The 18,889-nt window shown below is 38.7% G+C and overlaps 1 protein-coding gene across 1 annotated transcript in view; it reads left to right on the forward strand.

Moving 5' to 3' along the window:
• The window catches only part of LOC136866805 (kinesin-like protein KIF20A), a 430,278-nt gene that overhangs the window by 272,449 nt on the left and 138,940 nt on the right, over positions 1 to 18,889 (forward strand). Inside the window, exon 21 of the mRNA XM_068226714.1 lies at positions 16,416 to 16,560. Within this exon, the coding sequence (XP_068082815.1) occupies positions 16,416 to 16,560 (145 nt within the window). The remainder of the gene's footprint in view (positions 1 to 16,415; positions 16,561 to 18,889) is intronic.

The following is an 18,889-nucleotide window of genomic DNA, read 5'->3' on the forward strand; positions in this document are numbered from 1 at the left end:
TCAGAAGCAGGTACTGAACGTGTTAAAAATCTCGAAACATTACATTCAGTTTTACCGGAAAATCTTCGTCAGTTTCCTGTGAAAACTTCTTTCAGTTCAGCAACTTTGATCAGCCAAACTCTTTGAAGAATGTAATACCGGTAATGCCAAGCCAAACAACAATCCCCCACAAGTAGTTTTTTATATTTCTCTAATCGAACAAAATAAAGCACATTGGATACAAAAGTGCCCAACATGATGGCAAAATCCCTTTTTTTATTCTTCCATTGTAATTTGGTCACCAGTATACCTACTGTTCGTAGTCAGTTTGGAATTCTTGTACCGCGTAAATTAGGCCTACATCGACTTTTAAAGGTTATGTTGAACTCGAGAATATGGTTTCAAATGTAAGTATCAATTCTCAAAAGTTCTCGAATGCATTATGTTCAGTTCTGCCCATCACTAATCACAATAAAATTGGAAAGAGAAAAAATATCATCAAAACTACAGAAATTCCGATTAATCGTGACCTTGAGCTCAGCTGAAAAGTGCGCTCACTGTACAACTCTGTACAAGTGCAAAATGATACAAACGTTTTAAATGTAACATGTGCAAATGAAACAACTGCGGTTTTTATGACATTTTTACACAAAAACGTGAAATTCCCAGTCTTATGTTAGGACCGAAACAGTAATAAGCAATCCCAAAACCTCCCATGGTTTTATGTACTATATGTAAGGCACAACATCTGTTTTGGTCTCGATAACGTAATCATATACGATAATATTAAAATCCAGAACAGTTTCGATTCATGCCTGAAAACTGCCCTCAGGGAAGTGCCGAAAACCTGTTTGGCGATACGATCGAAAAAAGTGTTTAAAAAATATAGACATCTGATAACGTTTGTTGTTTGAAGAGGCCTAACAGCTAGATCATTGGCCCCAAATAAACATCTAACCCTGGATATAATGTACACTTCTTGCAAATACGAACATTTGATAAAACTCGTTCAGTCTTCATGTAAAGCTGTCCAAATGCGCTCTGTCTCCTTCCAATTGTTGTGTCTACACTCTGCTGTATGATTTCCGAGGATATTCTTAACAGTACCACTGAATGCGATGCTAAGATGGTCCCTTATGCAAGTTCACTGCTGATTACTTTTCCAGTTGAGTACTTCCTCTAATTATCGCAATGACGGGATGTTAACACCAAGATCCGTAAGTATGCCACAGCCATCCTTTCTTGAAAAACGCGTGATTGACGATTTAGTGTTGAGACTGAAATTTCTGGACAGTTGATCCGGGAAGACTTTTCTTCGAGAAACGGGTAATGCAGGATTTGATAAACGTGATTTAATTAGGATACTCGCGGGACCACGTAATTTGAACAAATAATAGGGGAAAACGCAGTTTCCGGGAACGTATAATCAAGGTTCTACTGTATTTAAAACCTTAAAAAACTTTAAGCTTGGAACTTGTCTTAATGAAGTCCTCTCTGCTCTCCACATATATTTCTAATATAGTTGAGGGAAATATCATATTTAATCCCAACAAAGACCTTGTTGAAAGAGTTCCGGTAGATAAGTACTCTACAGTTCAGCTTAAGCCACGAAGGAGAGCGGACGCATGAGTAGAGAGCTCAGGAGTGGGAGTAAGGAGTGAGTGCTGAGTGCAGGAAGCTTGTGAGGAGTTTGACAACAATGATTGGAGTAGATCAATACAGGGCAGCTATTGGAGGATGGCAGAGGAGAATCAAGAAAGAAGAAGTAAAATCAGGTGGGTGTAAAGTGGATTTGGTAATCAAAGGAGAAGTAGTGTTAACAGCGGCGGTGGTTATAATGTTGCTACTGATTGGAGGTGTAGAGCCGAACCCAGGCCCGACATCTAGTGGAAATGTGGGATGTGAAGACATAGAAGAATTCAAAAAATGGGTAAAAGAGACGGTGGTAGAAGTGTGCCCCTTTGAGCAAATTAAGAATATGATCCAAGAACAAACCAGGGAGTTTGGAAAAATGAAGTTATGGCTGCGAGAAATGACGGATGATATAACATCACAAGTGAGAAAGAACGACGAGGAAGTGGCAATATTAAGGGAAAGTATAGGACGACTGGAAGAGGAGACGTTGAAATTGAAAGCGGAAGTGAATGCCAATACATTGAATCGCAGGAAGAAGTGCTTATTTATTTATGGGGTGCCTGAGGAGGCGAGCGAAGACAAAGTACATACAATTTACAAAGTAGTCGACTTAATACAGGGGAAATTGAAACTTAACTTTAGCGAAGTGGACATAGATGACGTACAGAGAGTGGGAAGAACTAGGGGCAACAGGCCTATCAAAGTAGAACTGTTTTCTACGTTGATGGCTGATGCTGTGATAGGCAGTGCGAGTAACATGCAGAGAGAGAAAATATGGATCAAGAGAGACGTGGGATGGGAGGCTATTAGGAATGAGAAAATACTCGGAAAACACAAGATACGTGCGATAAATCAAGGACTGAGAGCTACTATTAAAGGACAAGAGCTAGTGGTATCAGGCAGAAATTGGAAGAGGAACTGGTCTGTGAATAGACTGCTGGACTTAGAAATGACGATTAAAAAAGACGAAGAAAAAATTAGCAGTGCAACGAGAGATGGGGAAGTGAGGAAAGATAACAGTAACAGGGTAATGTGTGAAGAGGGTCAGAGAGAGGCGCCAAGTGAAAATGTAACCATTAACAGTGAAGAAGTTCAGGAAGAGGCGACATGTGAAAGGGTGACCATAAGCAGTGAAGAAGAAAGGCAGGGGAGTGAAAGCAGTGAAGTAAGGAAAGTAACGGGTAAAAAGGTGACGTCAGAGGCAACCGGAGGATGTCTCAATAGGAGTTGGGAAAGAGGCAAGGGCAGAAGATTAACGGAGATGATGGGAGCTGAAGGTGGAGGCAAAAGAACACCACAACAGAGTGAAGATGGTGATGAAGTGGCGGCTAAAAGAGGTGGCAGAGAAACAGGAAGGTATAGAAAACTGACAGACATGTGGGATTCAGGTAGAAATGAGAAGGGTGTAGTCACTAGAAGTAAAAAGAACAATAGTATAGGGAGTAGTGAAAATAAAGATTGTTAGATGTAAGAATGTAGTGTTGAGGAATGAGTGTTTGGTATTTGTAGGTGAAGATGAAGTGATATTTTGAAGGTTGTGATGGTGTAAGAGTGTGTGGTATTTGTAGATGAGTGTGTGCTAGAGATGAAAGGTGGTGTTGGAAATAGAGGTGGTATATGTTGAAATGTGGTGTTGGTAAGGTATGAGAAGTAGTGGTGCACTCATGAGTAAGTTGTAAATGAAGGTGGTTTGGTATTCAATGTGATATGAAATTTGGAGATGGAGAAGTGATGGTACTTTTCAATGGCAGATTTCAAGTGTTGAGAGGGACGAAAACTTGGAAGTGGTGTTTGTTTAAGTGTTGAGTGGGATGTGAATAGAGAATTGGTGTTTGTTTGTAAACTTTGGTTTGGTGGACGTGATGACAAATGGATGGTGGCCGTTTAATTATTGCTATATTATGTGAGTGTTAAGTGATGTATTGGTATTAAATTGCAGTAGAGATGGTAATTTATTGCTGAAATGTGGAGATGGAGAAAGGGTGGTATATGTAATGGCAGAATTTAAGTGTTGAGAGGGATGAGAATTGAGAATTGGTGTTTGTTTGTAAACTTTGGTTTGGTGGACGTGATGACAAATTTCAGGTGGAATATGGCTTGGTATTTAAATTGATTAAGCATGGCTGACAAGGATAAAGTTGCAAAGTGAGCATACGTGAGCATGAATACGCAATGGCAGAATGTAACGTAAGTCTGGACTCAGCAACCTAGAGTGGGTCAAGTAAAATAAGGTAGGAGGAATGGAATGTGCAAGAGTTTGCGTGTCTAGTTAAGAGAGGCATGAAGGTCTTTGACATTCTTAATACTGCTGATTTTATTTCAACTTTATTATGTCCTTTAATTATGTTTATTTAAACTACACATTCTGGGAAGACAACAGGAATATTCAGCAAAGACATTGGATGTGGCATGAAAGGGCCGAGGATGACTACCGTGGTGACCCTCACTTTGGAGGTTACGTTTCCCGAGTATCTGAGGAATTTCATGGCATGTCCATGGAGTACGTTTGATTTTTTTCTTTCTTATTAATATTGTTTTGTTTGCTCATTTTTGTTCTCTGCGTGTTTTATTTTTCTTTTCTTTTTTCTGTACAGTATGTAGAGTTTGAAAGAGTGAATTTTGGCATGGGCTGAACATGTTATTTTTCTCATTTAAAGGATCAAATGGGTATTATTACTGTAGATCTAGAGAAAAATAATAATAAAGTATCTAAAGTATATAAAGTACTCGTATAAAAGTCACTGAGGTAAAGCGAGGAAATTGCTGATTAGAAAATAATAATAATTTCAATTGGTTAAAATGTGAGAGCTTTATCTTTAAAGGGTCAGAAATGGCTTGTTATAAAGCATTGACAGGAAAAGGAAAGGCAACAATGCGGTATGGTCCTGTCCATCTAGAAGCTTGACAGAACTTTGAAGATGATTTAGTAATAAAACTTAACCACCCTCTTCAAATTTGGAAGGTTGATTCTTACAATTGTGCTTTTTACAGTGTAAGTTCTGCGCCTGATACACATTTAGGAGTGCAGATTTCCGGAGTGTTTAATCGATTGTGTATGGATTTTGGTCAGGAAAACTTTCACCATCAGAATGTTGGCCAGCAGGATAGGAATGGTGGGTGGTATAAAATTTCTAATCACTAGATTGCTTGCCAAAATCCTGGATTCATTTTCAAACCTCACTGTATTATAAATTTACTCATTCGGGACAAATATTTCAGATTCCCTATGGGAATCAACATCTATATCATCTGATAGCCAAGCAGGCATCAATTTTTGGTAAAGAGACAAAGTCTCTCATAGTGCATAGGCACTGCTGGTGGCTCCTAGTAGCTTACGCAGTGGCCTCCATGGTATGCACTAGCCATCGTCTTGGTAGGTGTGTTAGGTACCAACTGATGAGCCCAACCTAGCACACGAGGGCGAAACGCTGGCAACCAGGAATGAGTTAGCTGGAAAATTCATTATGTCCAGTAACGGACCATTTACATTGGTATTATAAATTTACTCATTCGGGACAAATATTTCAGATTCCGTATGGGAATCAACATCTATATTACGCTACTCTTTTGTCAGAAATCACCCAAAACAAATCGAGCTGCTTTTCTTTGGATTTTTTCCAGTTCTTGAATCAAGTAATCCTGGCGAGGGTCCCATACACTGGAACCATACTCCAGTTGGGGTCTTACCAGAGACTCATATGCCCTCTCCTTTACATCCTTACTACAACCCCTAAATACCCTCAAAATCATGTGCAGAGATCAATCAATCAATCAATCAATCAATCAATACTGATCTGCATTTAGGGCAGTCGCCCAGGCGGCAGATTCCCTATCTGTTGCTTTCCTAGCCTTTTCCTAAATGATTTCAAAGAAATTGGAAATTTATTGAACATCTCCCTGGTAAGTTATTGCAATCCCTAACTCCCCTTCCTATAAATGAATATTTGCCCCAGTTTGTCCTCTTGAATTCCAACTTTATAAAGGTAGAAAAGATCACAATATGAAGATAAACGCCATTCAAATTTATTCGTCTACTAATGTCATTCCACGCCAACTCTCCGCTGACAGCTCGGAACATACCACTTAGTCGAGCAGCTCTTCTTCTTTCTCTCAATTCTTCCCAACCCTAACATTGCAACATTTTTGTAACGCTACTCTTTTGTCGGAAATCACCCAGAACAAATCGATGTAATCCTGGTGAGGGTCCCATACACTGGAACAATGCTCTAGTTGGGGTCTTACCAGAGACTTATATGCACTCTCCTTTACATCCTTACTACAACCCCTAAACACCCTCATAACCATGTGCAGAGATCTGTACCCTTTATTTACAATCCCATTTATGCGATTACCCCAGTGAAGATCTTTCCTTATATTAACACCTAGATACATACAATGATCTCCAAAAGGAACTTCCACCCCATCAACGCAGTAATTAAAACTGAGAGGACTTTACCTATTTGTGAAACTCACAACCTGACTTTTAACCCCATTTATCAACATACCATTGCCTGCTGTCCATCTCACAACATTTTCGAGGTCACGTTGCAGTTGATCACAATCTTGTAACTTATTTATCACTCTATAGAGAATAACATCATCCGCAAAAAGCCTTACCTCCAATTCCACTCCTTTACTCATATCATTTATATATATAAGAAAACATAAAGGTCCGATAATACTGCCTTGAGGAATTCCCCTCTTAATTATTACAGGGTAGATAAAGCTTCACCTACTCTAATTCTCTGAGATCTATTTTCTAGAAATATAGCAACCCATTCAGTCACTCTTTTGTCTAGTCCAATTGCACTCATTTTTGCCAGTAGTCTCCCATGATCCACCCTATCAAATGCTTTAGACAGGTCAATCGCGATACAGTCCATTTGATTTGCTATATCTTGCTGGAATCCTACAAGTTGTGCTTCAGTGGAATAGCCTTTCCTAAAACCGAATTGCCTTCTATCGAACCATTTATTAATTTCACAAACATGTCTAATATAATCAGAAAGAATGCCTTCCCAAAGCTTACATACAATGCATGTCAAACTGACTGGCCTGTAATTTTCAGCTTTATGTCTATCACCCTTTCCTTTATACACGTGGGCTACTATAGCAACTCTCCATTCATCTGGTATAGCTTCTCCGTCCAAACAATAATCAAATAAGTACTTCAGATATGGTACTATATCCCAACCCATTGTCTTTAGTATATCCCCAGAAATCTGATCAATTCCAGCCGCTTTTCTACATACCCTTCCATTTTTCACTAAAATTCGTATGACTGCCAATTATGCTTGCCATCATGTTATCCTTAGCTGTCTTCTTTGCTAGGTTCAATTTTCTAGTAAGTTCCTTCAATTTCTCCTTACTTCCTCAGCCATTTCTAACTCTATTTCTTTCCAGTCTGCACCTCCTTCTTAGTCTCTTTATTTCTCTATTATAATAAGGTGGGTCTTTACCATTCCTTGCCGCCCTTAATGGTACAAACCTGTTTTCGCATTCCTCAACAATTTCTTTAAACCCATCCCAGAGTCTGTTTACATTTTTATTTACTGTTTTCCACCGATCATAGTTACTTTTTAGAAACTGCCTCATGCCTGCTTTATCAGCCTTATGCTACTGCCTAACAGTCCTACTTTTAAGACCTTCCTTTCTATCACATTTATTTTTAACTACCACAAAAACAGCTTCATGATCACTAATACCATCTATTATTTCAGTTTCCCTATAGAGGTCATATGGTTTTATCAGCACGACATCCAGGATATTTTTCCCTCTGGTTGGTTCCATCACTTTCTGAATCAGCTGTCCTTCCCATATTAACTTATTTGCCATTTGTTGGTCATGCTTCCTGTCGTTCGCATTTCCTTCCCAATTGACATCTGGCAAATTCAGATCTCCCGCTACAATCACATTTCTTTCCATGTCGTTTCCCACATAGCTGACTATCCTATCAAATAATTCCGAATCCGCGTCAGTGCTACCCTTTCCCGATCTGTACACTCCAAATATATCAAGTTGCCTATTATCTTTAGAAATGAGCCTTACACCTAGAATTTCATGTATCTCATCTTTAACTTTTTCGTAGCTTACAAATTCTTCTTTCACCAGAATGAACACTCCCCCTCCCACCCTTCCTATCCTATCTCTACGGTACACACTCCAGTGCCGTGAGAAAATTTCTGCATCCATTATAACATCTCTCAGCCATGATTCAACTCCTATTACAATATCTGGTAAATATATCTATCTATTAAATTACTTAATTCTATTCCTTTCCTTACAATACTTCCACAGTTCAACACTAACAATTTTATGTCATCCCTACTTGATTTCCAGTTCCCTGTTCCCTTATCACTGCTCCCTAGGTCATCCCGTTTCCCTGAATGTACCTCCCTATTACCCTTCCAAACAAATTTCCTAACTTATACGCACCACTGCGGTTTAAATGAAGGCCATCTGAGCGCAGATCCCTATCTCCTACCCACCCATTAGGATCTAGAAATTTCACTCCCAGTTTCCCACATACCCACTCCATAGTCTCATTTAAATCCCCAATCACCCTCCAGTCAGTATCCCTTCTACACAGTATTCCACTAATGACAATCTCCGCTTTCTTAAACACCCGTGCTGCATTTACCAGATCCCACACATTTCCAGCTATGTTGGTACTTATATCAGCTTGCCTTACGTTGTTGGTACCAACGTGAAACACTACCACCTTCTCCTTCCCCTCCTCCCTCTCTTCTACTTTCCTCAACATCTGCCTCAACCTAATTCCTGGATAACACTCTACCCTGGTACACTTTCCTCCTGTACCCTTTATTAACAATCATATTTATGTAATTACCCCAATGAAGGTCTTTTCTTATATTAACACCTAGGTACTTACAATGATTCCCAAAAGGAACTTTCACCCCATCAACACAGTAATTAAAACGGAGAGGACTTTTCCTATTTGTGAAACACACAACCTGACTTTTAACCTTGTTTATCATCATACCATTGCCCACCGTCCATCTCACAACACTATCGAGGTCACCCTGCAGCTGCTCTCAATCTTGTAACTTATTTATTACTCTGTACGAAATAATATCTGCAAACAGCCTTATCTCCGATTCCACTTCTTTACACATATCATTGATATATATAAGAAAACATAAAAGTCCAATAATACTGCCTTGAGGAATCCCCTTCTTAATTATTACAGGGTCAGATAAAGCTTCGCCTACTCTAATTCTCTGAGTTCTATCTTCTAGAAATATAGCCACCTACTCAGTCACTCTTTTTTCTAGTCCAATGGAACTCATTTTTGCCAGTAGTCTTCCATGATCTACCCTATCAAATGCCTTAGGTAGGTCAATCGCAATACAGTCCATTTGGCCTCCTGAATCCAGGATATCTGCTATATCTTGCTGAAATCCTACAAGCTGAGCTTCAGTGGAATAACCTTTCGTAAACCCAAATTGCCTTCCCTCAAACCAGTTATTAATTTTGCGTACATGTTTAATATAATCAGAAAGAATGCTTTCCCAAAACTTACATGCAATGCATGTCAAACTGACTAGCCTGTAAATTTCAGCTTTATGTCTATCACCCTTTCCTTTATACACAGCGGCTACTATAAGCAACTCTCCATTCATTTGGTATAGCTCCTTCAACCAAACAATAATCAAATAAGTATTTCAGATATGGTACTATATCCCAATCAATTGCCTTTAATATATCCCCGGAAATCTTATCAATTACAGCTGCTTTTCTAGTTTTCAACTTTTGTATCTTACAATGTCATTGTTATCATAGGTAAATTTTAATACTTCTTTAGTATTACTCACATCCCCTATCTGGACATTATCCTTGTAAACAACAATCTTTACATACTGCTGACTGAACACTTCTGCCTTTTGAAGATCCTCGCATACACACTGCCCTTGTTCATTAATGATTCCTGGAATGTCCTTTGAATCTGTTTCTGCCTTGAAGTACCCTTCCATTTTTCACTATAATTTGTATGACTGTATGACCACCAATTAGGCTTGTCATCATGTTATCCTTAGCTGACTGCTTTGCTTGGCAGTTAAGGATTCAAATTTGTAGTCACTTTTCACTAAGTGTCAATTCAAAACAGGCTGTGAAGGGTGAAATAAAATTGTACAAACACGAGTTAGGACTCGATAAACGAAATCTTTTGAAATACATTTAACACTTTTGAACTTTGTGTAAGCTCGAGATGAACTTGGCACTTAAAGATTTGTGTTCACTTATTCATTAAATGTCACTGGTGCCGCATGTTAGGATTCAGCAGAAACAATCCTCTCAAAATTGCACATGACATTTTAAAACTTAGGTTCGAGATGAACTTGGCAGTTAAATATTCAAATTTGTAGATACTGTTCATTAAATGTCACGTCAAAACACCACAGGTCCCGCATTGAACTGCGAACATCATAGAAATAAAAAATGAGGTAGCGAAGGAACAAGGGCACGAGGTTATTAGGTTGCCGCCGTACCACTGTCGTTACAACCTCATCGAGTTGGTACCGGTACGGTATGGGGTTAAGTAAAATACTACCTACGCACTAATAACAAGTCCTTCACGGTTACTGAAGTGAAAGGACTGTTCCGGGAGATTATTGCTTGAATGGATGTGGCTTTGTGGAGGAAGAAAGTTAGGCATGTCACAGCATTCATTAACTCGGTAATGGCAATACATGGCATCATCAGTGACTCTCAAGAGTTGATGATCTGCCTAGATGACGATGACAACGACACCGAAGGCGACGGTAGTGATGGCAGTGATCTGGAGGGTATCGATCTTCTACCTTTGTGAATCTGGTATGAAAATGAGGTTTCTGAATTTTTGTAAATTTTACAGATTTTACTTGAAACCTTTTGTGTTGGCACTGGTGTATATTATTCTAACATTTATTGGTGTATTTAAAGCGAGATCCTTGTCGGCCAATTTCTCCCATATTTTCTAACATCGCAATAATAAGAACTTCGTAATATATTGTACCAGGAAAAGTTGATTTCAGGAGCATGAGGTCTTTCTAAGGGGTACCTAGTCCTTAGGAGATGTTACAGAGAGGGAAGATTGCAAGGCGAAATAATAGATATTATATCTTTCTTTCCAACCCACGCTCCGAAGTTAGCTGAGTCCTGGCATTGCTTCCACTTACTTGTGCCAGGCTCCTCACTTTCATCTATCCTGTCCGACCTCCCTTGGTCAACTCTTGTTCTTTTCCGACCCCGATGCTATTAGGTTTGCGAGGGCTAGGGAGTCTTTCATTTTCATGCCCTTCATGGCCCTCGTCTTCCTTTTACCAATATCTTCATTTTTCAAAGTGTTGGACCTCTTCCTCTTTTTTTCCTCGGTTTAGTGTTATATAGAAGATATTTACCCATTTGTACTTCCTCTAATAGCAATAATCACCACCACCACCACCACCACCCTCTAATAAACGTTCCCCAAACTTTTCTCTATTTATCATCTCCCATTCATCTATCAATTACTACGGCAAGTTGTTTCGAGTTGAACCTCACATTGCAATTTTCTTTTATTATTTCTTCCTATTTTTAATATATTTTTTATTTGTCTTTATTCTTTCTAATGTTTTAAATTATTTTCAAACTTATATACCTACTTTGAATTTGACGAAATTAAATCCTACACTGTTTTCCTAAGACTTCAATTACGTCACCTTTTACTCTTCGGCCTGAGAAACAAATGCCTACAAGACCTGCCTAGCAACGACTCTACATAAGTGCATACTTGACCTGCTTGTGAACTTCAACTACATTGTCTTGCGCCGAAAACAAATAAGGTTCTGTTTACTCTCTTGACTGCGATCATTGTGTTTTGGACATTAACTGAATTGCTACGATATGAATCAATGTTAATTTTTTGCCTGTCTTCAATGTATTAGTTGTTTTAAGATCTTTATATCTGGCCCTATTTTACTATTTGGCTGATGATGACACTTGTAATGTGTCGAAACCGGTCCCAATAAACAAGTTGTGACTTCTTTTTAGTTCAACTTACAACGGAGTATTGAAAGCTGGATCCTTCTAATATTGTACATCTTCTTATTTCTCTATTCAGTACGGAATGATCAATAAGTTTTTAACTTTAAATGTCTCTAAGGCAGTCGATAAAAATCAATATCTGTTATCAATTACAGAAAACAGCGTTCTGGTCGTAACAAAATACAAGACCGATTGTAGATACAGCAGTGCGCAATGTGAGTTCGTTACTTAAGAACATTCATCGGCAAATGTCCAACATTTAAGTATAAAAATGCCTAAAACTAGAATTCACAACATGTTTCACGACGGCCGAGGAATACAACAGTTAGGGGTTCTATGTATTTGATGCTGAAAGAAATATTCTAATATATCAATAGTGTACCGGTAATATTCGTAAAGTGGAAAAGTGCGATTTACACCGCAGAGAATCAGAGTGAAGCAAATGAACATAATTCTAAGCAGCAAATAACAATCGGCGATACTTTACAGATCGTAAAGGTGTTGAAAAATTATAGAGAGCAATGTGTAATAGACACAAAAAAAAACCAACATTCCTCTAGAAAAATGGGATAATCCTGGCATGAGGAAGGGAATGAATATAAAAGGAAGGATAAATAATACTGTCTTCACTGTAAAATATGATGGTATTAGTAGGCCTATTGTAAATAAATCGCCTGTTTGAGAAGTAATAATGTTATTGTTTTTACCTCCCACTAACCACTTTTACGTTTTCCGGAAACGCCGAGATACCGGAATGATTTCTCGCAGGAGTTCTTTTACGTGCCAAAAACTAGTGACACTAGACTGACGTATTTGAACTCCTTCAAATAACATCGGACTGAGTCATAATCGAGCCTGCCAAATTGGGGTCAGAAAACCAGTGCCTTAACCATCTGCGCTACTCATCTCTGACCGGGGAAAAAGAGCATATCCATGAACATCTTCCAGGGCTATATGACTTTGCAAAATGCAAAGAAAGCACATCTGGTTGAGGAAGTGAAAGAAGACATTGTTAGCAAAGTTTTAGGAGGTTTTATAAAAGACCACAGAGAATTTGCATCCAAGTGTTCGCAAGCATTATGGTTTCCGACGTCTAATGTGGTTACTGATAGGAGTTTCTCTGCTTACACAAAGGCACTTTCTGATTGTCGCACAACTCTGCACTCTGATAATGTTGAAACCCTGCTTAGTTTGTACTTTGGAGACAAGTAATTCTTCTTCTTAGTTCGTTCACCCTCCAGGGTTGTTTTTTCCCTCGGGCTCAGCGAGGTATCCCACCTCTACCGACTCAAGGACAGTATCCTGGAGCTTGAGACTTTGGGTCGGGGGATAAAACTGGGAGGAGGACCAGTACCTCGCCTAGGCGGCCTCACCTGCTATGCTGAACGGGATGGGAAGACTGAAAGGGATAGACAAGGAATAGGGGAGGAAGCGGCCGTGGCCTTAAGTTAGATACCATCGCGGCATTTGCCTGGAGAGGAAGTGGGGAAAACATAGAAAACCACTTCGAGGAGGGAATGGAACCCCCTCTCCTCAGTTAACCTTCCGAGGCTGAGTGGACCCTGTTCCAGTCCTCGTACCATGTTTCAAATTTCGTGGCAGAGCAAGGAATCGAACCTGGGCTTCCAGGGGTGGCAGCTAATCACACTAACCACTACACCACAGAGGCGGACGACAAGTAATGCAATGTCTAAAACTGCAGGCTATGTATATATGTATATCACAGGGCAGATCACCTAACTTCATTTATTTCTATAACAATTTGCATATTTGGTTTTTGTAGGATTTAATAACAATGATTCATTATAAGAGTGTACTTTGAAACCCCTTATCACAAAATTAGTTGCATTTACTGCATATGCTACTACAAGGAAGATTTCGCAGGAAACATTGATCAGTGTAACAATTTATTTCACGAAATACCTACCAAAATAGTGTCAGTTTTAACACCGAAATAAACAGTTTTATTTCACCAAAAGTAAGGCCCCTAATAATAAAGCATGTTGTAAGTAAATAAGAAATCCTAAAGTCTTTTCTATTGGCACTTGCAATTTCAGATTACGCTTTCTACATAAATTAAATAAAGTAAATTTGGTAATTCCTTCTTGTAAACACATCAAACTCAAATATAAAACACTTGAAAACAAATCTGATCTTCTTTTATAAAGTTCTGAATATTGTCCTATATTTTGTAAATTATTGTACACTTTACGTGAATATTGTAAATTGAGGGTTTATGATACACTTCCACTATGAATGAAGCACTCAATAGATATTTTGAAGTTCCAATAAGTGAGAAAAGAGTTGTAAAGCGTTAATTTTCCAAGTTTATAAAATATTAAGTAAGTGAGCTTTTAATGTTCTTTGTCAGTAATGACACTGTTTATAAAAGTTCTGTTCTAAGTCAGAATTATATTTTTGACTTGGGAAAAAAGAAAAGCACTGATATCACCTGACATACGCCTTCTTGTCCTTGAACAGTTGAATACTGCTCTGCAAGCAGCAATCTTGAACTCGGCTAACAGCAAACGCCACGATGTTCCATAGTACCACGTCCCTGGAACTGTCTCTCGTAGTACCAAGTCCACGTTGATCTGCATCCAATATCCGTCGTTCTCCATCGATCTCAGTCGTCTCGAGTCAGGATTTCTCATGTTACTAAAAGAGTGGCTTTAACATGAGAAAGTCCAACTAACTAGGTTGAAAATGTGCACCATTTGATTTTGCACTGTTAGAACTGGTTATCGCTGTCTCATAAATAATCACCATTCACTGGATGAGAAATACGTCGGAGCACTCTCTCTTATCGTAAATTACGGTTATGAGAAAATACACTTCCCTGCACAGTTCATCTTGACACTTACTGCACACTGTTCATATTGTCAAAAATAACTTTTATTCGAAGCACAGTTTATCATGGCTCACTTTCACAGCAAAGAAATAAATAAATAGCTCTCTCCCGTAATATCTCGTAATGTTCCTTCTCACTATCACAGTTCTACAAGTATTCATGTACGAGTTCTACACTTCACAATATCACTGAATTACGGAGTTCATTATACAGTCTATCCACACGGCTTGTTTTAAATGGTACATTCTGTTATGACGATACGCGAACAGTCTTTCGGCACAAATTAAAATGTTCTAGGCTCTGATAATACTCAAGATAGTCAGTGTGTTGCGACCTACACTCATGATTGATGGTTATGAATTTCATGTTTTTGGTCCGTATTGAACTGATTATAATATATAAGTAATAATAATACCAACGTAAACGTTTCCACCTTTTCAATACTACAATATATTCACAAAAATTACAAATTACACGGTACTAGTTTCGACCCATCTAGGGGTCATCATCAGCCGTATTGGAGCAAAGATCATTTGTGGCGAAATCCTTATTGTAGTATTGAAAAGGTGGAAACGTTTACGTTGGTATTATTATTACTTATATACTACACTCCTGATATTCTAAGTTGAAACAGTTCAAGACCATTATAATGTAAAGTAGCCGTGCTAACTTCAAGTTTGTTATAGTCATTTACACGAAAATTGAGGTATTTGTTAGGTCCAAATGTTGGCGAAATGTCTTATGACTCTGATGTACACACGTTAATTTCTAAAGTTTGAATGTCTGACGAATTGCAACCCCCACAGTTTATAAGTTACTCACTGATATTCACAGAAACTAAGGGTCAACTTGCCGTCAAAATTTTCTAAGTATTACGATGTCCGGCACTATGAATACTGAGTTTGACTCGTTGCGTGCTGCTTGACGTGCGAGCCAGCTGTGAAGAGTGCGGACTGAATTGCTACGGTCTAGTCCGCTGCTTATATTCCATACGACCCAAGGTTGCTTGCCACGTCACCGGGGGAAGTGTGATTCCTTTCTCGCTTACATCTCTTGAATGCCGTGATGGATTTTATTGAAACTGGCATATGTTTACGTTCAGAACATGTGCTACACGATGAAGTATGTTTCATTTCTGTGTCTTTATCGGCTAAAAAAGAAATTTTCCTTCCAGCACATTCGAGAGAGAGGCGTATAACATGTGGCAGTGACGTCACCCGCAGGTTCATTGCTTGTGACGTGTCCAGCTCGCCACAAGGAGCTTCGTATCGCGCTCGTACAAGATATCTGGCATACAAACACACATTATCACCGTCCCTTTTCAAAATATTTCGGCAATTGTAAAATAATGTGCCAGGCTGGAACAGTTCCTGGTACAATATTTTTCTCGTATAATTTTGTGTGATGAATAATCGGTGAGTTTAACATTCAATTTTTATTGGCCTATTTCATTTGTATTGTGTATCATCGCGATTACATTAAAAACATTTCTCCCGTGTTTCTAAAAACTCATATCTCGTGCAATCAGCTGTTGTTATAGCGGCAACATTGCTTCGTGCGCCATTGCAGTGTGACCAACATTATGCGCAACTGTCATGTGCAGCTTTACACCCGCCCACCTATAGTCCTAGCCGGACCTCTCATTGTCAGTGCAAGGTAAAACAAATAGCAAAAAATATTATTCATATGGAACTGGTTAAATTCTCCAGGAATTTATTAAAGAGCATATACTCATCTCTCATTTTTCTATAATTTAGAAGTAAATGTTACTGTAAATGTGATATCTAAATACAAAACTGTACATTTATTATTTTCAAGATAGACATAAGTATCGAATGAAGCCTTTTAGAATAACTTGTATAAAGATATGAGGTATGTGTCCGCTTTTTTTATTCATTCAATGTCCTTTTATTTTTCTAAACAGAAATCAAAGACTTGATTCAGAGCAAACGGAAAGTAATGGAGGAATTGCAAACAAAGTCAAAGGAAACTGAGATCTTAAAGCAAGAATTAAAAGTCGCTGAAGCTGGCCTAACTCAAGAGCAAAATAATGCCAAGGATTTACAAAAGTAAGTTGAGTATATATCAGTATAATTTGGAATGTTTTGCATTATTTCACCAAGAGCCAAAAAATTTGAGATGTTGATCACAGTACAGATGTTCAGGTATTAATTCAGAATTTGCCAGGATTAAATCAAGGGTAGAAAATATATATCAGTTCTGTTTCAAGAGGTGTATGAATTATTGCTTTCATTTAACATCCAAAAGTGTTTTCAGTGTCTACAAACTACTACAATGCAATAGCTGTGAAAGTACATATATTGGTCAAACAGGACGTATCTTTTCAATAAGGTACATCTGCACAACACGACAGATTTAAAACATAATTTTACATCAATTGACCACGACTTAAGAATATTGAAAGTGGACAAGAAGGGCACCATACTCAACATATTGGAGAATTGTTACATTCATTTAGAACAGTACTTTAACCCTAACCATAATATTAATGACAAACCTAATACAAGTTAAGTCCGCCAATCAGTTCAAACCTATCTACCCGCCCCTCCTCACACTTCCCTCCTCCAGCCCCTGCCATCATAAGCTAGACACTTGCTCCCTCTCAACAGTCAATCTGGTGTTGGTATCCGTACCAAATGTACACATTTTACGAGCAACGTAGTGGGGAGTCTCGTACAGCTGTATATTAATCTCAATATTCTAGCTCCCCTTCTTCTGTCAATAATTTACTTTGAATATTTTCTTCGTAGACATTCACTTCAAACCAACTAAACAATAGATCACTACATCTGATGATAAGGAATACCTATTCAAGTTATGAATGTTTCCCTTCAACAAACCATTACGCATTTTACTACTGTACAAAACACAGTCTATAAACTAGATGGCTCGTCTATGCAGATGGGGAATGCTAACTCCCAGATCAACTCACGGACGTTTGGTTGCTGTAGGAGTGACAACATAGTTCGGCACCAACAGCAGCAGTTTTGAAGAGTCGTTTAATTTCAATTTTGGATGTGTTGTTCGGACTTCATCAGTATTTTAAAATTTGGATTTTAAATTGAAACACAACAGATTGTGTAATTTCTTATGTGTTGTATGTGAGCGTATGTTTTTCCAAGATGACCCAGTGTATTTGGGGTCGAAACTAGTCCCAGTTATATGAGATATTATACAAGCTAATAGTATTGAATAGGTGGACCCTTCCCTACCCTTCGATAGTGAACTACTGTAAAGCACATGCTTCTTCTATGCTTAGGCAGGACCGTTAGGTGTGGGGAGAGCATGCTGTTATATATTTCCCGCCATTTTGTCAGTAACGCTCATGTCGTCAGAGCAACAGATGCACTCCTCCAATGCGCAACGCATAATTACAAAATTCCTTGCTCGTGAAGGAGTTACAGCAACAGAAATTTGCCAGAGATTGACTGCACAGTTCGATGATCAAATATTGTCAAAGACACATGTGTTTGCCTGGGATAAAAATTTAAAGGAAGGATGAAAACGTGTGGAAAATCAGCAACACGATCGCCATCCTCGGACCAGCATTACAGACGAAAACATTTGTGTGGTTAAGGACATTATTGACGATGATCGACAGGCGAGAGTATCAGAAATTGCAGAACAAGTCGGAATCGGTTATGGGAGCTGTCAAGCAATCATCACAAATGATCTACAGTTCCGGTACTTCTCGAGTTTCCCAAATCAAGAGGTTGACTGTGAGAAGTCTAGTCTTCGAGAAGTACCTGACGATTTGAAGAATGCTACCATCATCACTATTTTCAAGAAAGGCAATTGTAGTGTATGTGGAAACTACCGTGGTATATCGCTTTTGTCAATTGCTGGTATAATTCTCGCAATAATTCTATTAAACCGGCTCCGAATTATCTCGGAGAGGATTTTGCCCGAGTCTCAATGTGGTTTCCGAACCTCCTGAGGCACTACAGATAATGATCTTCTGTGCTAGGCAACTCCAGAAAAAATGCAGAGAGCAACAGCAGCCTCTGTATTTAGTTTTCTATGATCTGGAAAAAGCCTTTTGATTCAGTACCAAGATCTGCTATGTGGAAAGTATTGAGACATTTTGGATATCATGAACATTATGTGGAATTGGTTCAAGCTCTTCATGATGGCATGTCTGGACAGGTTCTTCATGGTAACTCAGTACAGTGGGACCTCAATTATCCGTTCCTGGAAAATACGTTTTCCCGGAATATGCGTTCAAATTACGTGGTCCCGCGAGCATCGTAATTAAATCACGTTGTAAAAGTCCCGCATTATCCGTTCCTCGAAGAAACGATTTCCCGGATCAACGGTCCAGAAATTCCAGTCCCATCAACGCTAAATCCTTGATCATTCGTTTTTTAATAAACTGTA

This window comes from Anabrus simplex, chromosome 3 (genome assembly GCF_040414725.1).
Source record: "Anabrus simplex isolate iqAnaSimp1 chromosome 3, ASM4041472v1, whole genome shotgun sequence".
Lineage (NCBI taxonomy): Eukaryota > Metazoa > Arthropoda > Insecta > Orthoptera > Tettigoniidae > Anabrus > Anabrus simplex.